This window comes from Trichechus manatus, unplaced genomic scaffold (genome assembly GCF_000243295.1).
Source record: "Trichechus manatus latirostris isolate Lorelei unplaced genomic scaffold, TriManLat1.0 scaffold00142, whole genome shotgun sequence".
NCBI lineage: Eukaryota > Metazoa > Chordata > Mammalia > Sirenia > Trichechidae > Trichechus > Trichechus manatus.
The window spans coordinates 3,224,796-3,246,790 of NW_004444078.1; the positions used below are offsets into that span (position 1 = coordinate 3,224,796).

Sequence of the window (21,995 nt, forward strand, 5' to 3'; positions counted from 1 at the left end):
AAAAAAAAAGGTTGAGAAGTTAGACGGTTGACATGTTGTGGGGTTGTTAACCAATTTCATAAACAATATGTGTACTAGTGTTTCATGAGAAACTATTTGTTCTGTAAGCCTTCACCCGAAGTACAATAAAAAAAAGAAAAAAAAAAAACAGAACAAGTACAATGAGTAGAAAACAGTTACAGATATGGTAGATATTGTTCCAACTATATCAATAATCGTTCATAGTTAAAGGGATTATTGATATAGTTGGAACAATATCTACCATGTCTGTAACTGTTTTCTACTCATTGTTCTTGTTCTGTTTCTTTTTCATCTTCTCTAGTTTTAATAATATATTTATATACCAAGTGAAAGACAGAGATAGTCAGTGTAAATAAAGAAAGACCCAACTATATGTTGTCTACAAAAAACTCACTTTAAATATAAAGATGCAGATTAAAAGTAAAGTGGTGAAGAGAGATATATTATACTAACACAAGTTAAAAGAAAGCTGGAGTAGTTTTTATTGTGTTACATCCATATAATGGAATATTATTCAGTTAAAAAAGGACTGAGCTATCAAGCCACAAAAATACACAGAGGAATCTTAAATGCATATTGCTATGTGAAAGGAGCCAGTTTGAAAATGCTACATATTGTATAATTCCAAGTATATGACATTCTGGAAAAGGCAACTCTATAGAGACAGTAAAAAGATCCGTGATTGCTAGGGATTCAAGGGGAGGAGGGAAGGATGAATAGGTGAAGCACCAAGGATTTTTAGAGTAAGACCATTCTGTATAATACTATAATGGTGGATATATGAAAAAAAGAGTGTTTTTCAAATAAGCATATGTAATTTTTAGAAAAACAATGAAATCTTTATACTAAAAATGTACAACACAAAGAGTGAACCTTAATGTAAACTATGGACTTCAGTTAATAGTAATGTATCAATATTAGCTCATTAATTGTAACAAAATTTCCACATTAATGCAAAATGTTAATAATAGGGGAAATGATGTACTAGGAAGAAGGATATATGAGAACTCTCTGTACAATCAGCTGTTTTTCTATAAACCTAAAGCTGCTCTAAAAGATAAAGTCTATCAATTTACAAAAAATGTTAAGGCTCTGATGAATTATAAATTAATGAAAACCCATGGGTTCGTAATGATAATTTAAATCAAATCATTGGTAATGACTGGGGATTGCTAGAACAACTACTCAGTATTTTAAAAACTGGCAGGGGGTGGGGGAGAGAATGAAAATTAAGTATTTACCTTTTCTATCTTGAATTCTCATTCAGGACAACCAAAGAGTTGATGAGGGACAGTTCCAACTAATAAAATGCAAAAGGAATGATAAAACCAAACTAAACCAAACCTGTTGCCATAGGGTTTCCAAGGAGTGGCTGGCGGATTCAAACTGCCAGCCTTTTGGTTAGTAGCCAAGCTGTTAACCACTGAACCACCAAACCAAGGAAACAGCACAAAGGGGACTCAGTGCCCTGGTATTGCTGAGCTTCTGAATTAAGCAAGTCTGGAAGTACCCGTGTCAAACTCCTTGTTATGTGAGATAATAAAACATCATCATTTAAGAAACTTTCCCCAAAGTATTTATACAGTGTTGGAAGGTGTTTACCAAATGTCTTTTTTAAATAGTTGAATTTTGTTTAAAGTTGTTTTTTTTTTTTTATTTTGTGGAAAGGTAATACATTACACATCATCAGTATTCAAAAGATACAAAAACTTACTCAGTGAAAATTAAATCTCCTTCTTACGTCTGTCTTCTGGGCATTCAATTCCTCTTTCCAGAGGAATTGCTACTATCAGTCTGCATCCTTCTTTTCAAACACAAGAGAAGCACACTGTTTCTCTTCTTCCAGTTTCCACTCGTATCTTAGAGATTATCTCATTTTAGCACATATGAATCTACCTCATTCTTTTTAATGATTGCATAGTATTAATTGTGCAAATATACTTTAACCAGTTCTCTATTGATGGACATTAAGGTTGTTTCTGATTTTGGGGTAGCACTTAATTGAGAAACAGCAGAGCACAACTGTTATGGATTGAATTGTGTCTCCCCAAAATATATGTTGTGAATCCTAACCCCTAGATTTGTGGATGTAATCCCATTTGGAAATAGGATTTTCTTTGTTATGTTAATAAGACCATATATCAGTATAGTTGTGTTTTAAGTCAATTATTTTTGAGATATAAAAAGAGCAGATTAGGCACAGAAGAAAGGAAACACAGATAGGGGAAGATCGATGCCATGCCACATGAAGATCACCAAGGAAGAAAGAAACAGAAGTTAAAAAGAAACAAGGACCTTCCCCCAGAGCCAACAGAGAGAGAAAGCCTTCCCCTAGAGTTGGTGCCCTGAATTCAGACTTCTGGCCTCCTAAACTGAGACAAAATAAATTTATCTTCATCCACTTGTGGTATTTTTGTTATAGCAGCACTAAGAGACTAAGACAACGGTGTTTAACAGCATGAAGCCAGATAGTTATATCCAAATCCTGGCTCTGCCACTTATTAACCTTTGTGACCTCATTTAGCCTCATTCTACCTAAGCATCCTCTTAAATGAGATAGCGATAATATTACCTATCTCATAGAGGATTGTTGTGAGGAATAAATAAATTACAACTTGGAGAACACCTAGAACATTCCAGGCATAGCGTAAGTACTCAATAAATTGTAGCAAAAAATGATACAATGGCTGTCCTTATACACTTCATTTTGTACATGTTTAGGTAGAAATGATGATTATTTCTGAGTGGTATGACCGGATGAATATTTATTTTACTACCTTTGTACTATTTTGTATTGTTCAGAGTGTTTTTCAAATAAGTATGTCATTAAAAAAAAGATCTGTATACTAAAAATGTAAAAACAAAACAGAAGGCTTTTTCCCTTACGCTGCTATAACTTTGGCATATATTATGTTTTCAATAGAAAAGCATGACAGTTGACTAATGTATTTTCTATTTGGAAGATCATTAAAGCTTGATTCCAATCCATTTATTCTAAATTAATTTAAGCCAAATCCCTTTGACACGATTAAACTAATTTAAAAATGTGGAGCCATGTTTTCCTTATTTCTCTTTTGATTCTATTTTTGGCTGAAAGCTATTCCCTTTATCAACTTCTGGCTAAAAATTGTCTTGGAGTCTTCTTCAAATCATCCCTGCTGATTTCCCCTTTCCCTCTCCCCCAGCCCCTATCTATTCTCCACCTCCTATTTGTATCTCTCTCTTTTTACTATTTCCATCCATTTTTAACCTCAGACTTTAAACAGGGCTGAAGGCTCAAGATCTGACTCATTTCTACCGTAAAATGCTACAGAAGACTATTTTCCCACTTTTCAATATCAGGTTTTTATCTTTCTGTTGGAAAGAAAGGACAGGTCAAAGAAGCCCAATTAACAGCATAGATTAATAATTTTGCCCAGGTTTTACTGAAGTTGAGGTTCTCTTAACATTTTCCTCATCACTTAGAAGCAACTCAATACTGCAGTGAGTAAAGCAAAAACATGCAAGAGTTTTAACCATTTCTGAGTAATATATATCAATTATATTAACATCAATAATAAATAATCAATATAATAATAATCGATGTAAATATATGCACACAGCCCAAATACTATGTACATATACTAAGTATTTTTAATTATTTTGGATACATTAAATTCTGTTTTCTCTTATTTCTTGCCTTCTAACAGTTTTTATGTTAACAAAGCTACAACTAGGTTACATGCCTAGGCCCACATATACCTATATTTTTGTGTTCTGATGATACTCTTACCTGAAAAAGGTTGAAGCAGAGAACTTAAATATGGAACTTTCATCTTCTTTTTTAAACTCAGTAGAAATGGAGTCAGAAAACATATTAACTTTAAGTATCCCAACCCTCTTCTAATATCCTGTTTCTTCTCTAAGTGTTTTTGAATAACCTTTTTTTGAAGATACAATCTTTGCTGTAGTCTCTGGTAGGTACAAATATCAAGATAATCCTGATTATATTTTATAGCATTAGTAAGCCAATAGGCTGTTTCAAATATAAAGACATTTTCATACTGTTGAACTTGTGTGGTACTAAATGTCAACTTTAGCAGAATATTTTCAGCATATTTCATAAACACAGCTATTTCTTCAGGGCTATTTGGATTATATGTTGGGTCTTCATTCATGTCTTCATCATATATGCCTTCAAAGTCTGGATCCTTTGTAATATCAATCAAACCTTCACAGTAAAAAAGAAAAATTTCAGACAATGAAAACTTCATATTTGGCTTCTGGATAAACAGCAGATTAAACACAGTTATATCTTGAAATGCTACTAACAAGACAGTAAAGGAATAATGAGTTGCCAATAAAATTATGGAAGATGAAAAGCAGTGGATGAGTGGGTAACTGAGTGAAGAAAGATTGGAGTTTATGAGATTAAAAATAATAGATTCCCATTCTGTTTGGAGGAAAGAAACACAATACCAAGGAAACACAGTAATATAAGTCCCATCTTTAAGCAAGGAAAATATGAAAGGATAACAACAACAAAATGTGATCTCTCTTTAACTAGGGAATCAGCTTCTCACTTGGGCTAAAAGTATAATTTGCTTGTTCAGACCCAATATTATACATTTTTTCTTTTTGTAGATGAGAGCTAAACATACACAATAAACAAAGAACCTGCCTGCTAACTAATCATGATGAAACAAATAAGAATTGAAACTTGATTTTACTCTATTATAAATGATAAATTTTCTGTTATATTTTCTTGCCACTTATTATCAAATTAAGGACTTTCTTGTTAAACTGTCTTTTTAAGAATGTAACATCTACTATGTAACCTTCAGTCTAGCCTTGAGAAAACTGCTTTGAGTCATAAAATATGACTTTGTAGAAAATGTGGAGTTCTCAACATATGTGCCTTAAGGTGTAAATGGTACATCAGTGTGTCTCCCCCCAACCCTTTGGTTCTTCACTAAATGTATAAAAAGTTAGAATATTCTTGAGTTTTTTAAATGGCCACTATTATTCATCATCTTTTTTTTGCACAAGGGTTAGTAAGAGAAATTATAAAGAGATTATAAAGAAATTAAAGTGTCTCTGTTAAAAAAAAAAAAAATCTACATATAAACCAGGGTATTGTTTATACCTCTATAAAACGTTGTAGCTTTAGGATGGGTAGGAGTCAACATGCAAGAAGTCAACTCTCACCACAGAACCCCAGAAAGGCTTAGAAATTGGAAGCATGTCGCTAACTTAAGAAGGACAGATCGTGGTGTAAGAATATAAAAAGGAGGACTGATTCAAAGTCTGAGTAAAGTGCAGTTAGACCCCAAGACCCCTTCTCCAAACAGAACAACCAGGCAAATTCCTCTCCCCCACCATGGCAAAAGACAGGCTTACTCTCCAGAGATTGGTCCAAAAAGGCTCTAGACTGGGAGACAAGAAGCACAGCTGAAGGTAGGGAGAGCAGCTGTGCTCGGAACAGAGGTTAAGTGAGAGTCTGTGTGACAAAGAAAGAGATCCACAGCCCCTTCTCCTCTTCTGGCCCCAGACTCATTGCTATCCTTCCAGGTAGAAGATTGGAGGCAATGGACCAACCAAAGAGAAAACACCTACAGATATGACATTTGGAGGAGAGTGCGCCAAGGGATCCTCCTGATCATCCTAAATGGAGGTCCACCAGTCAACAAGCCTTGTTCCTGCCTCACTCCTAAGTGTGAACAAACAGTAAGGATCATCAGATATGTGAGGAAATCCTCCCTGATCAAAATCAGGGTCTGGAATAAGCAGAAGAGAAGGACAATGTATTTCAGAGAGCAGTAAATAACCATGCAGCAGACCTAGAGGGCAATCAGGCAGAAGTAGGAGGATGAAGGTGTCTAGAGAGACATCTCTAAAGAAAAAAACAAACAAACCTAGTAACTGAAAATATTATATTTTTTAATACAAACCCCTTACTGTGCAGTCAGTTTACATGCAATACACAAATCAACAGACATGTTTACAGGATAGTCAAGGAAGAAGCCATCTTTGTGACATTTTATTCCTAGAGGATGGGCTGGCATTCCTTTTTTAGTTTCAGATGCCATAAAATCCATAAAATAATATTGCTATGCTTGCTTCTCCAATCAAGTGAAATCTAAGTACAATTTTACCAAAATTGAGAGCTATTTTTAAGCCTGTATCTAGAAACTTTGGAAATCTATTCAAAAAGAGATTAGATGTATTATAGAATGAAAGCCGCTGACAGGAGTGTCTGGGCCACACATTTCCTATTCCACCTGGTCTGCTACAAAGGAACCATGGAAATTTTCTTTAAAGCTCCTATAAAAATTTAGATACGCTAAAGGGGATGCGTCAGGATTTAACAGCATCCATTATTTATATACAAGCCTTAGAGAAGTACAGAGAATTCCAAGAGAGGAATTTAAAAATTTGGTGAATCAAGAATAAATATTCATGAAACCTAATGCTACTAAAATACCACAACCTAGACTGCTGATTCACATTTACTCTTAACTTCAATTATTATTATATCATTCATTTTTTGAGGTTTATAAAATGGCAATATAGAAGGCTAACCAATCTGGCAAAATCATTTTGTTTTCAACTTTGTAGATTTTTCTAATTGCACTCCAATTCTACTCTTTTCTTGACTCTATCTATCTTCCTGCTTAGGCCCTGGAAGACAAAATGTATACATAGAAAACTCTCCATCATGTAGTCTGGAACATGATCTATTCTGCAGAAATTGCAGATTAAGATGAAGAGGAAAGATGTTTGATTTAAAACATAATTTTGGTGGCATTTAAAATTATCAAGTTTTCTTAAAAAGAGCTTTTGGAGTTTTAAAAACTTCCATTAAGAAGTGATGGCTAAATACATAAAACTGAGCCACAGATAAATTACTTTTAAATAAACAAAATGGATTTTAATGAAAATAATTTACAACCGTCAAATTATCTTACCTGCTGAACTAAATTCTGCAAAAATGTCTTTATTTGTTTGAGGCTTCCCATCTGGATCAATGTCCAGGATAGTACGCCACAATTCAGAGAATCTGGCTCGTTTTTCTTTAGGCATGTATATTCCATGCCATAGTGCTTTTAGCATGTAGTCAATATTGATCAAAATTTGCCCAATTCTGGTATCAAAATAAGCTGGAGGTAATTGACAAGAAGAACTCTGATCATAATTAGCTTCTAAACTGATTGAAGGAATTTGATTTAAGCAATAAATTCCAATAGACAACTCCCTTATGATCTGATGGACTTCTCTGTAGTCTAAGAGGGCAGTAGGATCCACAGGAGTCAGTAGGATTGCAGTAGAAAAGCCTACACTATTTATTTGACTCATAATTCCACATGGGATGTCTACTTGAGAGCGAACATCCTCTTTGGTAGACAACCAGCTAACTAGTGCAGTAGTAAGCAACTCCTGTACTTCACTCCGATCATATTTTTCAAAAAAAGCAGAAGCATTTCTTTGTACTGCTAAATTTTCCAGGTAGGTTTCTTCATCTTGAACCTGATCAAATCTAGTTAATCCTTTCTTCGGCAATCTCAGCATTTCGAATGAAGCTTAATATGTCCTTTTTGAAGTTTCTATAATGAATAAAAATGAAAAGACAACCAATAAAATTTGTCATGGTAATGAACCTGGATTTCTCAAGAAATAATTCTGTACTTTTGATCTTTATAAGATGAATTTTTTTTATAGTCAATCGTTACATTTTTCAACCTTAAACTAATTGCAGCATAAGAAAGCTGACATTTGAATTAAAATAGTTAAAATCATAAAAAACCATAACATTAATCACTTTCTGTTCAAAAGACACTAAGAAGTATGTCAAAAGGAAATTAAGTTTATGTATGAGAAATCCTTATTACATACTTTTTTTTTTTGCATATACATACGTTTATTTTGTTTTCAGATTTTTGAAGCAAGAAAATAAGTACGTGCTTAAGAAAAAGGGAAGGAAGGAAGGAAGGAGAGAAGGGTGGGAGGGAGGGAGAGAAGGAAAGAAGCTTTCTATTTCTATGCAACTAAATGTCTCTCGGACCCCTAGTGGCTGCAGCCGTTAAATGTTAGGCTGCTAAGCAAAATGTCAGCAGTTCGAATCTACGAGGCACTCCTTGGAAAACCTACTCTATCCTATGCGGTCGCTATGAATGTCTCTCAGTTCCTGCAATAATAATAAACAGAACCACTACTTATTGAGCATCTGCTATGTGCCAGGCTCTTTATACACAATATTTTACCTATTTCGTTTGTCTCTAATTATACAATGGTTCGCAAATTTTAGCCTGCATCAAAATCACTTGGGGTTTGTTAAAAACAGATTGCCAGGCTCCACTCTAGAGTTTTTGATTCAGTTATTTGGGATGGGGCCAAATAGTTTACATGATCTGAGAAGTTCCAGGTGATGCTGATGCTGCTGGTCCCGGGACCACGCTCTGACAACCCTGCTCAGAGAAATAGGCTTTCTGATTCCCAATTTATAGACGTAGAAACGGAGGCTAGATTGGATACAGGACTCTCCTTTGGCTTCATACCTCTCAGGATCAGAACCCACATCTGTCCGTACTAAAGTCCAAGACCTATGCCCACAACCAGCTCCCATCTGCCACAGACACAGGAAAGGGGAAAGAACGAGGAAGAAACCTACGTTGAAATGATTTTTATTGTCCAGGTAAGGGAAGCTGCGTCCACGTGGGTCCCTGGAGTATTCCCAGGTTCTGGTTTTCCGGCTCAAACGACTTCTCTCTAGGCTGGGTCCGCGGTCAGGTCCTCCGCGTGGGCGAGGACCAGGGGAGACGCTCCGGGAGGATCCGAGAGGCGCTTTCCTGCAGCGAGAACCAGCGAATCCGGTTTGGCCTTTTGTGGCCGCCCGGCCCTCCTGGGAGCTCTCGGGCTCGCCTGCCGCCACGGCCGCTGGGCGCGGGTCGAGGCCGTTGGGCCTGGGGCCCAGGGCTGGCGGGCCCGCGGCTCACGAGAAACCCCGCGGACAGCCTTTCTGCGCGCCCAGGCGTCGGTGCCTCCCGCTACTCCGCCCAGCCTCGTGCTCTAGGCGCCGTACTTCTCTACTATTTGCTTACTCTCCTACTTGTCTCTGCTAAAACAGAAAAAGAGGGGCAGAGGTGAAAGAACCGGACTTTGAGGTACCCCTGAGTTGGAATCCCTCCTGACATCATTCATTCAGCAGTCATTTGTGGAACACCTATCATGAGCCACACACTGTGCTAGGAGCTGAAGATTCTGAAAAACAGAGCAGACACAAAAACCTCAAGGAGCACACAGCTAAACAGATAACTATACAGATACGTTTAACAATGTGATAAATATAAGACATAATGACAGCACATGAAGAAAAGTAGCCTATATCTGGGGTTGGAAAAGACTGCTGTGAGGGAGTGAACTTTTAAGTTGAGCCTGAAAGATAAAAAAGAGTTATGCAAGCAAACAGTTGAAGGAATAGTTTTTCCAGGGATACAGAGCATCAGATGGGAAAGAATTAAGGTGAGAAGAATGTTGAAATTTTTGGGAAACTGAACAAAACCTTACATTAAGAACAAGGGAGATGGTGGCACAAATGAGGCTGTAGAGGAAGTGAGGGCCAGATCACGCAGGACAATGAGTTAAGGATTTTAAATGTTATCCTACAAGCTGAGACTAGGTTCATGGCAAGGGAAGCTAGGTGCAGGCTAGGGTGGTGGCAGTGGAGGGCTGTGGACGGATTTGAGAAATGCTAAGGAGGTAGCAGGCTGGTAACACATTGAGTGGTAAGGCGTTAAGGAAGAAATTAGAGTGAAGGTGATGCTCTCATTTTTGACCAGAGCAATAAAAGGATCAGGGCAAGATTAAGAGTTCAGTTGTGGACGTACTGATGTTGAAGTACCTGTGAGAGAGCCAAGCAGAGATGTCAGATATACCTTAGATACACAGATCTAGGCTAAGAATGGCAACTTGAGTTAGATATGTACATTTGGGCATGCTTATGGTAACTGAAGCCATGAGAGTGGTTAAATTAGCAAGGGAGAGAATGCAGAATAAGAATTGAGAGCCTATAATGGAGACCTTAGAAATTTAACATTTAAAGGTCAGATAGAGAGCAATGACAAAGAGCAAACAGGAAGGCAGAAGGAAAACAAGATTGACCACAGAGCTAAGAGAAGTGTTTCAAGAATAAGGGAGTGGCCAACATCATTGGATGCTGCTGCTAGGTCAGGGGAGATAACTGAAACTCTTCCACTGAATTTAGCAACATGGAGGTTCTTGGTGACTGTTTGGGGATAGAATTTCTCTTGTACCCACTGTATCATGTTTTAGCTGCTATGGGAGTAGTCAATATTAATAAATTTATGATTGCTGTTTCAGGGGAAGGGATGTCAAAAAGATCCTCTCCTTTCTTTTAAAAGATTTGCATGTTTGGACGTACATGTAAATTCCTCTCCGTAAGGTTTTTTGCTCATGGACCCAGACGGTTCTACTTGTCTCAGATCTCAGGAGAGTTGTTCATTTGTTTACAGGTTAACACAGCACTTCATCACGGGCACACTACTGTACTCCCTTTGCTGTGAAGTGGTTCCCTAGTTGATGCTATACTGTCTGGGATTCTGTGAATGTGACTCAGGTATCCTGTCAGGCAGTGGCATTGGTTGAGATTCTATGTTCAGGAAATGCAAACACATACCCAGGTATCTGTGTCCAGTAGTCTTTGAAATGCCTGGACATTTCCCTTTCTCCAGTGTAAACGCCTAATAGCCGTACTTACTTAGGGAAGGACCGGGGGAATCATCCAGCATCTACTTGCCACCATGTTGAGGATCCTTCCTCCTAGGGCCCAGCTACCTCTTTAGTCAGTGGGTTCTGGATCTAAAAATTGGTTTAGGTCTGAGAACTAAGGGATCATGACTTTGCATTGAGACAAACACCTTCAGCCTCCTGCTCCTCCATTCTTGTCATTTTTTGATTGTAGATGTTACGTTGTGCCCTTGTTAGCTGCCTATTTTGCTCGTAGTGATGCTATGCTCTATTAACCAACTCCACAATTCCTTATGGGTCAAACCCCCTTGGCTGCCTCTCCAACCTTGTGAACTATCAGGTCAACTGGGTGGGTGGGGAGGGGGCCAGCATCCACATGGACATTAACAAGCCCAGCTGAGACTGCCTCTCAAACCTGGTCCTCAGAGGACAGCCACCACTGAACTTCCTAGCGATGCTGGTGCCCCTCTCACCAGTGCAGTCCTAATTACCTTATAAATGGGGTATCCTCAGGCCCTTCTGCAGAGTGTAATCCTCTGGTGGGTTTTTTGGTCTCACATATATCCATTTCAGCATGCCCACTTCCCTCAGCCTCTTTATTCATTCCTCTACCATCTGTCAGGGTAGCTTCCCTCAGCACCGGCCATCATCTTCTCCAGGCCTCTAAGAGCCACCCTAACAGAGAATTTGCCCTGGCATCCACGTCAGGTTGTTAAATCCTATCTTCCAAAAAAGTTCCCCCAAGTCAATGAACTGTTGCTTAGCCAATCTCATATTCTGGCCCCTGGATCAAACACCCTCAAAATCCAAACCCAGGAGTACTCTGGCCCCTGCCAGTATGTTAGTTAATTTTTATAGCTCCTTTGGTGTTAATGTCTTTCTTATCAGGTCCAGCACTTCCCAAGTTCGGTTATGCTCAGACTTAATCCTAGTTATCGGCCTGGCAGTCAGGAAAGGAGGTGGAAGCAGCTCCTGAGGGAGGTACCTGTTGCCTTGTCAGGAGGGGCCTGCAGTTATCTTCCAGCACAGAGGAAGTGCTAGATCATACTAGGGAATTATAGGCCACCTCTGTAAAATCTGAGGGTTAAGAGGAGTCTGCAGAGCCAAAACCCTCAGAGGCATCCATTCTGATGTTCCCATTCCATGTTCTAGGGTCCCAGGTTTTCTCAACCAGGGCTCCTGACAACAGCAACAACAACAAATTGAGTTATTTCTGGATGTAGCTTCTAAGAAAAGTTACATAATTTGACTAATGAATTTTAAAACCACTAAGTTACATAATAATAAAGCAGCAGAGTATTTTATTTTTACATAACTATCACTCAGCAAATGTTACATTGTGAAATCATACTACATTTTAATCTCCTTTTCAATAGAAAGATTTTCTGAGGAAATGACTTGGAGCCTTCCACATTTGTCAGATGCTTTTTCATTATTCTTTTCCATTTTTGCAATTCTGGATCCAAACTGCATGGCCCGTTTTGGCAGAAGAGCAGAGGATGTAAGACCAAGTTCCACAGCTGCAAGACGCAAAAGTAGTTTCTCACCAATTCCACGGGGTAAAGTCAAGTTTGCCTTTTCCCAAATTGGTAAGGAATTTAGAAAGGAGACAACATTTTCATCCAGGAAAGGAAATCTAAAATGAATAGAAACATATAGCATCACTATAAAAATCAATGTGTTATGATTATTTTTTGATGCATTTTATTCAATATGTTTATATTTACAGTATAAAAATTAATCTTACAAGGCACTAAAACCACAAACCTAACCTGCTGCCATCAAGTCAATTCTGACTTCATGGCAATCCCATGTTACAGAGTAGAACTGCTCCATAGGGTTTTCTTGGCTATAAGCTTTACAGAAAAAGACTGCAAGGTCTTCTGTGGTGTCAAGGAATCCTTAAAAACCCGAAACCAAACCTGCCGCCATCAAGCTGACTCCAACTCATAGCGACCCTACAGGACAGAGTAAAACTGCCCCATAGGGTTTCCAAGGAGCTGCTGGTGGATTCATACTGCCAACCTTTTGTTTAGCAGCGGAGCTCTTAAGCACTGAGCCACCTTAGAGGGCACTATTTTCTCAAATAAAAATATTATAGTTGTTTACATAATTTTACAGCTAAAATTTAACCACATTAAAAATCAAATGTTTCATAAATTGAATAATTTTAATATATATGCTACAAAACACTCTAAACCTCAATAAATAAATTAGGTCTATGGTCTTAAGAAATAATTTCAAAACTGTTTCACATAATATCTTTGGGGATGTCTTGAAAATAAGCATAATCTTAGTCAACTATTCAATTCGTGTCTATTCTTTATCTTGACTAAAGAAATTGAACTTTAGGGATATGAGACCAATACAGATGAGCTACACATTGGTGCATTTGTGAAACATTTATGGTACTACTTTATGGTATCAAAATTGTTTAATTACATTTAAAGTGTTTAAATGGCAACAAATTGGTGTAATACAAAACAAAGTACTGAATTAAAAAAAAAACTTTCTGACCCTCTGGTTTCCCTAATTTCCTACAAAAGTCTGCCCTTTTTATTGTTTAAAATGCTTTAACAACCACCAGCCCCAATCTTTCAAAGTACAACACAGTTATGACAGTGTTTCCATTTCATTACATTTTATTCTAGAGTACAGACTGGGATGGATAAAGGCATTCGTTATATGGGATATTTTATAAAAGTGAATTCATTGTAAAAGGAATTTAAATAGAAGACAGCTAATTAATAGATTACTGTTAATACACGTGTCAAGATGCATGATAAACTGGTTATTTAGATTTAGCCATTATAATGGCATTTGTTAAATCACAATTCTATATAAGCCGTTTTAAACATTATTCATATGCATTTTTACCTGAGGGTTATCGTAAGACTTTCATGTGGAGCCTTTAAAATTAACTGCTTTAATCCTCTTCTTTCTAATTTAACTGAGCTAAAGGATGAATCTCTCTCTCTCTCTCGCTCTCTCTGTCACACACACAGCAAATGGAAAACAGTTTACAGACTTGTATTGTAGCATTTGTTATAATGAAATCTTGGAAAATTATGACAGAATAATGACACTGTAGTCAACGTTTTATATGCGTCACACTGGCAACATTTTAAGAATGACAACTGTGTAAAGGCAACTAAGGTCCAGTGGAAAGAGGAAAAGACAGAAGTAGAAAGAAAAAAGTCAAGCCTCAGAGAGAGTAGGTGTATGATGTTCCAATTTCCATGAGGCTTACTTGGACTCCCTATTTGTGTATGTTTGTACCCTTGTAATAAATCACCATTTAATAAATTAAACCACTTAGATTTCTGCTCTTTATACAAAATAACACATCTTCCTTTATCCTTAATGATTCTAAAAGTTTTATTCAAAAACTTGTTTACTACCATCAAAAATATATTGTATGTACAAATAAGCCCAAGATTAAACAATACCATATTTTTATGTAAATAACATGCTCAAGGTATTTTTGTAAGCACACTATGCTAATTTTTTTTTAACAGCAACATGTGAAAGAGGATTGGCATGGTGGTGCTTGTACTGGTGAGGGTGACTTGTGGGGGTAGGTGGGGCGCAGCCAGCAAACAAACACAGAGAGGGCGTGTGTTATTTGCATAAAAATATGGTATGCATATAAAACTGTGGTTTCTTTGAAAGTTTTAGGTAATCTGCAATGTGTGACTAAATTACGTTCCAAAAACATATAGGGGAATCCATTACTGGAACCACCATTCAAATCGGTATAGATCTATAATATATACAGAAATGTCCATAGAGGCAAAGCCAGGTTCCATAAAATTGGAGGAGAGAGCCTGGGAGTGGGGCCTATACCCTTACTTGGAGGAAAGCAACCGTTATAACCAAACAAAACCCTTTAAACATTTTCAGCGTTTCACTATTTCAGTTTTACATTCACAGACTTTTTCATTATAGTCTTAAAAACAATCATGTCATTGTATCACCTTTGGAAATTGTTGAAAAGATATTTCTTGGAGAAGGAATTCTGGAAAACAACTGCTACCCTGCTGGCCCCTCCCCAGCTTTGCTTCTGTCTACATTTACAAGACAAAGATATTATTGCTACTGATGTTACTCATTTGAACAGTCTCCAAGCAAAAAGGAACCTAAAATTCTCTTTTCACAGTCTGTTACTACAAAAACACCCAACAACACTCCAATAGATAATTAGAATTACCTTGCTTCTTTTCCATGATCACCAATAACTCTGTCATCACGACCAAGATTTCTAGAAGAAATTCGACCTAGTTCCATTTCTATTTCCTTATTCAATCCTTCTAACCCATGTGTCTGAAAGCAGACACGATGACGAGAATAACCTGCAAGTTGTTCATCTGCACCGATCCCAGTAAGAACAACCTATAAAGGTTTAAAGCAATCCACATTAAAAATTCTATCTACTATACAGTAAGGAAAATAACTAGGATAAAACAAAACCCTAAAAAAAGATAAACCCCAAAATAACATTTCAAAGAGAAAACACAAGACAAAGGCATTAAATAGTAAAATATGCTCAATTTTTAAAAAGACAGAGGCGTTGTGTTGCAATTTAAATGCAACTAAATATGTTATACTCTTGCAACCTAACTGCCACAGCTTCAAGGATCAAATCTACATCTCAGACATTCTGACGAGTAGAAATATGTGCCATACCTTTGCATTGCTCTGATAGGATTTCACTTCATCCTGTGTCACTACACAACCAATTCCTCTAGAAGCAAACCAGACTGCACAGCCGATGCTATCATCCAGGACTGTATCCAAGGGCTGAATTAACTGGCATATTCGGGTTCTTCTGAATTTTTGTAGTTCTTCCAAAGAAACATTAATTTCAACAAAATTCCAAATTCGGGAAGGGTTGACGGCTTGTAGTTCCTTTAGTCCCGCTCTTCCTGTGATTCGATCTGGTACACTCAATTGTTTATCAGGATTATCATCAGCTGTGGCAGCAAGGTTTTTAGAGAATTCTTCAGAAGGTATTTCACAATGATTTTTCTGCTTACTCCTCTTTTTGTTAGAACTAGTTGGTATAGTCTTTTCTTTAGTCATGAAAGCCACATTAAGAAGATCAATTGGTTCATCTATCGGAATATGACGGTCAGCAAGGGTTGCAATAACCATGGAATCAATGCCACCAGAAAACAGAATTGCAATGCTTGCTCTCTTATCACAAGTTTTCAAAACATTTGATGTCAAGCTTTCATCTCTAGGTAAATATAAGACACGTCTCTTGACTGAGATACTCAGGACATCAATGAACTGTTGAACCACTTCCTTCATGTGTCTGTCAGTAAGACAGACTTGAAGTGTCTCTCTTATAGGTGGGACTCTGGAAATGTCAGTGCAATGAGTCTCAAATGCAGCTGGTGGCAACACCATATTTAAAGGAACAACAGACTGTTCAAGATACAGTTTGGCTTCATTTGCTTCCACTGATACAATCTTAGGCAAGTCTGCTGAAATTTGAGTCAGGCTATCAACACATTCTTTGATAACATTCTCCCGAGATATATACTTCCAAGGATATGATTTTAAAATCACACATTTGGAAATGGCAGCAGACTTGAGATCAATTCTGAAAATTCCACATGCTGGAACTTCTTGCCACTGATTGGCTACTCCAGATGTTTGGGTGCCAACTGAAGAGAGGCAGAAACTCTTACCCAAATTATTAAAATGCCAAAGCAAGCTACGGCGACCAAAAAAGTCCCTACCAAACCATAAATAATGAGTAGATGCTTGATAATATATAAAAGACCAAGGACCCTGGATTTTGGAGAAGAGTGACAAAATATCAGATTCATTTTTACAAGAGGAAAGATAATTAAACACAATTTGAGTATCATTCTCTTCAGCCTCAACCATTATTCCATTAAAGACTTCTCCATTCCACAGGAACACATTGCCTCTTTCATCTTCCACAGGCTGGGGAGTCAAAACACCTCTCAAGTGAAGGACATGTCCAGAAAATAAACACTGGTAGTTAACATCAGATTTTAACAACTGTTTACTACTATTGGGTCCACGTTGTTTAAGATTGTACAGTAAATCCTCTTTCAAATCTTTGCTGAAATGCTCAACAGAAAAGTTTACAGAACAACAAATGCCACACATTGTTATATGAAATTAAGATGACGATTTCTTGATTTTGGTCTTCTCTAAATTTTCTATTTCTTGGTATTCTTTTTTCAGTTCATCCAATGTATCTGTGAGGGGAGGAGGTGAGGAAGAAATATTAAGTAAAATATCTTGGACTTTTACCTTATCATTGACAGGGCATTATGGATTATTTAACAAAATCAAATCATCTGAGTATATGCATTGTGTTGCTACTGCCAATAAATATTCACAACAGGCTACTGATAAAGAATGTTTGTTTTAAAAAAATAGTTTCTATTTACTGAGTGTTTATTTTGGAGCCCTGGTGGCACAGTGGTTAAGAGCTACAGCCGCTAACCAAAAGGTCAGCAGTTCAAATCCACCAGCTGCTCCTTGGACACCCTATAGGGCAGTTCTACTCTGTCCTATAGGGTTGCTATGAGTCGTAATCCACTTGGCGACAAGGGGTTTGGTTTTTTTTTTTTTAAATGTTTTATTTTGGCCCAACTACTGGGCCAAATACTTTAGATAAATCACATTTATCTAAATATGCAGTTTAGATAAAAACACTTTAGATAAACCATATTATTTAATTCCCATAAGAGTTTGGAGGCTCAAAGTCACTCAGTCACAGAAAGCAGTCAAACAGTTGTTCATACTTAGATTGTTGGAAACTCTAAAACATGTTGTAACTATTGCTTTCTAACACATCTTATGTATTTTTTATTTGTTGTTGTGTGCCATCAAGTAGATTTTGACTCATAGCAACCCCATGTAACAAAGCAGAACTGTCCCATAGGGTTTTCTAGGCTATAATCTTTACGAGAGCAGATTTCCAGGTCTTTCTCAAAGACTCATTTTTGGAAGGCTAATTTGAAGAAAACCAAACCATTGTATTAATTTTATTGACAGGTTTCTTTAGATGCATATATTTAAACCATCAGATCTAGACAGTATAACTTAGGCACCACCATGCATTTCCACAGAAAGTCTCTTTCTATGTAAGATACTGAAAAAACTTACTTTTGCTTTCAGAAAGCATTTCTGTTCGGTCTGCAAGAAAGAATATGTTGCTGTTTTGCTGCTGCTTATATACTTTCTGCAAAACATAATTTAAGCTAATATCAAGATTTGATCTAAATAACTGCCAAAATTTTGGACTATAATAACAGTTATTCTTGAACTTCAATAACATATGTTCCAAGTAGTATTTCAGAAAATATAGATAAACAAAACAAATTAAGTCACCCATCTTCTCATTACCCAGAAAATACTTCCATTAACACTGAGGTGAAACTCTTTGTCTGCATATACCATAATACTATTTTTCTTTTAACTAAAAAGGAACTATGCCTATGTTTTTATAACTTGCTTTTATCAGTGAATAATATATTGTGAACACCTTTTCTTATGTTACTAAGTATTCTTTTACAGTATTACTGTCTGGATATAAAATACTAGTTTTATTTGTTCAGTTCTCAAATCTTAAGACATTTATGGTGTTATCAACTTTTCACAATTATAAAATCAATGTTGTGATGAATATTCTTGTAACTAAATCTTTGTGCACACCCTTCTAAATATCAGTTCCTAGAAATGGTACTACTGGGTCAAACTTACACAGTTTAAGACTCTGATACATTCTGCCAATGTGCCCTCTAGAAAGTTTTTATCAACTGTGTCTTAGCTTCTAATATTCCACAAAAGGCAATATTAAAAATGTCTAACCTGTTATAAAATAGTATTTTAAACGCTTTAAAAAGCTCAAAATAATTTCTTCCTGAATTTTAAAATGTAATTTTTGGTAACTCTGACAGCTTGCTTGCTCATGAATACATTTAATAATCATGTTAAGCATTTGAAAGATTAATGTTATTATTATTGTTTTGGGGAGTGTGGCAATTTTATCATTTTTTTGGTTCAACAATTACCCGTGTTCATTTATAGAAACAGTTTTCTCTCTTTTCCATATATTTAAAGTTAATTTATTTACCAAAAAAAATATTAAATTCAGTATAAAATAAATACCATTAGTGATTACAGCAGTAAACTACCAAAGTACAATTAGTATCATTTGGTCCAAAAGTAATGTGGACAGCACATGATGGGGAAAAACCATCTTCAACATTACACATACACACACACACATTAAAATAATCTTGGAAATTTTTCACTTTTGCAATTTGTTAACTAAAAAGATGCTGAAATCATCACCTTAATATTAAATTTCTATAAGTCACATATGTAATTTTTAATAAAATATAAACAATTATTATAATAACTCACCCTGTTTTTCTTCAGGTTAGAAAGTTCATCTACAACAATTTTTTGTTCTTTGATCTATTGAAATAAAGGGAAAAAAATTCTTAAATCAGAGGTTCCCAGGGTATGCTCAACGAGGGTCCCTGATTGTTTCAAAATCAGAGATGGAATAAGGAACTATTCTGCACTGATTTTCAAAATGGGCAGTGTGTGAATATACAGATTCTTTTCACAGAGTCTGTGTGGGGATGGAAGTGTGGGAAAGTTGGAGGGGAACGCAGTGATTAGCCTTGCCAAGGGTTGTGTTGGTAGCCAGAATACACACCAAGTGGCACAGTTAACAAAAAGGTTTATATCTTCTATTAAAAACATATGATATCCACCAAAAGTATTAACAGTCTTTCAATTAATTCTCATAAGTTGTGTTTTTTTATTTAATACTGAATGGACTGAAGGGTGGGCCACTTTTTTTCAATTACTAGTGGTTTTTATGATTTACGAACTAAATGGTGTAGCTAGACTTCTGAAACAAGCAAGTAGTAGTAAATGCCTTACCTGTGGCAGTAAGACCTATCACTTCTCATTGTTGCTTTATTCATTTTTGTATTTCAAAGACTAGCACAGTCCTGGCACTACTGAACTAGACTTCACTTTTTACTAGTATGGGAGCACTCAACTAAGTGAAAACTAAGTAGATAACTAATTATTTTCACAACCTGACTGACACAGTTTCACTAGTGGCTCTAAAATTAAAGTTCGCAATCTTTTTTTTTCCTACCTCACACACCTGGAGGATGTCATACATTAATTTAAGGGACTTGCTATGGTAGTAATGGAAACAGGCTGTGTGTAGTTTAAAAAAACTCCCTCCCCCCCCCCGCCCCGCAATGTGTGCACTCTTATGTCTCCCTAGCTGATAGTCACAGTTCTACTAATTGACTGGTATTAGGTTGAATACCAAGGCTGAATTCATATAACCTCCTTGGGATGAAAGTAGTAATAACAATAGCTTATGTCTGAACAGTACTTTCCCATTCATTTTAGGAATGCAGGTATAAATTTCACTTTATGTACTTCAAACAAGTAAACTGTAATACGGAGAGATTAAAGAGACTTGCCCAAAATGTCACTGTTAGTTTGGGACAGAAGCAAAGTACGATCTAGGACACTTAACACCTGAAAAGCTATAACTGTCCCCTCCTTATGTTTTTAAAGCTTTTGTCTGTTTATGGCAGGAAAGATTTATTTTATATTGGCTCCTCATTCCCCCCTTTTTAAAAAATAGAGTGACAATCAGATATGTTTTAGGATTATTGCTCTGGTTGCTAAGTGGAGACTAGATTAGAAAAAGGTAATGGTGGATGAGGAGAGACCGGCTGGGGAGGATTTGAGTACCAATGAGAGATGACGGTGGCTGGTCTGGGGTGATAAGCGGGCAGATGGTGATGTGGGTCCGTACGTGAAATGGGCTTCGGCGGTAGAAGTGACAGGACTTTGTGATGGATGTCAAGGATGGCTCCCAAATTACTGGCATAGAAAACTAGATAGATGGTGGGGACGTTTTCTGAGGTGGAGAATACGGGCAACGGAAGAGATCTGGGGGAGGAGGGCAGTCTTTCTAAAAGTTTTAAAAGGTAAAGAGAAAAATCTTAACAAAACCTCCGTCCCACTGCTACCTAAATCTAACCTCGGAGCAAGTTTCAGTGTCTCCCTTACCGCAACTGTTTAAAGGAAAGTAGCGCAAAGTGCTATACACCTGCATAGTGCTATGGAGCAGCTGGGCAAAGCCGAGGCCAGGCGAAGTCACGCACTGCTACTGACAGACCAGGTACCGGGGACGGAAGGTGGCCAACCACGCGGGGCGCGAAGGGTCCGCGACGGACCACCTCCGGGGCCAGTGGCGCCCCATCCCGAGCCCGTGAGCCTTCCCGCCGCCGAGTTCCACACTTGCCTTGCTGCTAAGGTCCTCTCTGTGCGGGGTCGAGTTGTCGGAAGGGACCAGCTCAGTGCTGTCCTCTGGGTGCGCCCGGGAGCTGGGCATCTCCATGGAACGAAAGATGCACACAGACCACTGCACCACACACGCCCTAGTTGACTCCAGCCGCCAACCTCTGCGCGTGCGCACCCTCGGCGGCTCCACCCACTCCCTTTCCGTTTCCCGTGAGTTCCACCGACAGCGCCTGCGCGCTCACCAGAAAGCCTGCGCAGTTGGGGTCTGGCCCGGGCATAGTTCGGCGTTATCGCTCAGCCGCATTGGTTGTTCGTAAAACAGCGCCTGGCTGTGAAATCTGAGGGCTTCCTGAAGTCTTATCTAGCGGGTTGGTTGTAGAAACAGCTCTTGTGGTCTCTTCAGGCTTTCGCATCCAGTACATTGCCGGAGTTCTGCTCTGTCCGGTAGGGTCGCTATGAGTTGGAATAGACTCCATAGCAGTGGGTTTACTGCGAGTTATAAGCGTCACCCAGTGGTAAACATAAAGAATAGCAGCGCAGTAGAAATACCCTGAATATTTATTATCTAGGCGGGGATAGGAAGCTGAGGTACAGATTTAAGAGCTGTAAGATTGACAACGGAACGGTACAAATTTGGTAAAGTTTTTGTTAACTCGTTAGCAGGTTACCAGATAACATACCAGATAAAATACAGGATGCCCAGTTACATTTGAATTTCAGATAAAGCAATAATGTTTATTATGTATATGTCCCATGCAATATTTCTAATATTTCACTCCTCTGAGAAAAATTATTAGAAACTTGAAAATAGGCAAAAGAGATCACTGAGTGTTCTGTCAGTGCTGTTCTAGTCTTAACTTTCTATTGACCGTGTTGTTGTACAGTTC

The 21,995-nt window shown here is 37.6% G+C and overlaps 3 protein-coding genes across 3 annotated transcripts in view; all 3 read right to left on the minus strand.

Annotated features, from left to right (window-relative positions):
* Positions 1–7,694, minus strand: part of ANKAR (ankyrin and armadillo repeat containing) — a 90,403-nt gene extending 82,709 nt beyond the window's left edge. Inside the window, exons 1-2 of the mRNA XM_004385587.2 lie at positions 6,969–7,694; positions 3,794–4,231 (exon numbers count right to left, since the gene is read on the minus strand). Of these exons, the coding sequence (XP_004385644.1) occupies positions 3,794–4,231; positions 6,969–7,569 (1,039 nt within the window). The 5' untranslated portion in view covers positions 7,570–7,694. The remainder of the gene's footprint in view (positions 1–3,793; positions 4,232–6,968) is intronic.
* Positions 7,695–12,017: 4,323 nt separating this feature from the next.
* Positions 12,018–21,216, minus strand: ASNSD1 (asparagine synthetase domain containing 1). The gene is made up of 6 exons (XM_004385588.1): positions 21,110–21,216; positions 19,183–19,236; positions 17,920–17,995; positions 15,451–17,003; positions 14,975–15,156; positions 12,018–12,400 (listed from the first exon to the last, which is right to left on the minus strand). Exons 4-6 carry the CDS (start codon positions 16,909–16,911, stop codon positions 12,115–12,117), a joined length of 1,929 nt encoding a protein of 642 aa, XP_004385645.1. The 5' UTR covers positions 16,912–17,003; positions 17,920–17,995; positions 19,183–19,236; positions 21,110–21,216; the 3' UTR covers positions 12,018–12,114.
* ASDURF (ASNSD1 upstream open reading frame) lies at positions 16,643–21,292 on the minus strand. Its single transcript, XM_023739892.1, has 4 exons — positions 21,110–21,292; positions 19,183–19,236; positions 17,920–17,995; positions 16,643–17,003 (listed from the first exon to the last, which is right to left on the minus strand). The coding sequence occupies exons 1-4, from the start codon at positions 21,203–21,205 to the stop codon at positions 16,924–16,926; spliced, it is 306 nt and encodes a 101-aa protein (XP_023595660.1). The 5' UTR covers positions 21,206–21,292; the 3' UTR covers positions 16,643–16,923.
* Between the last annotated feature and the right edge of the window lie 703 nt (positions 21,293–21,995).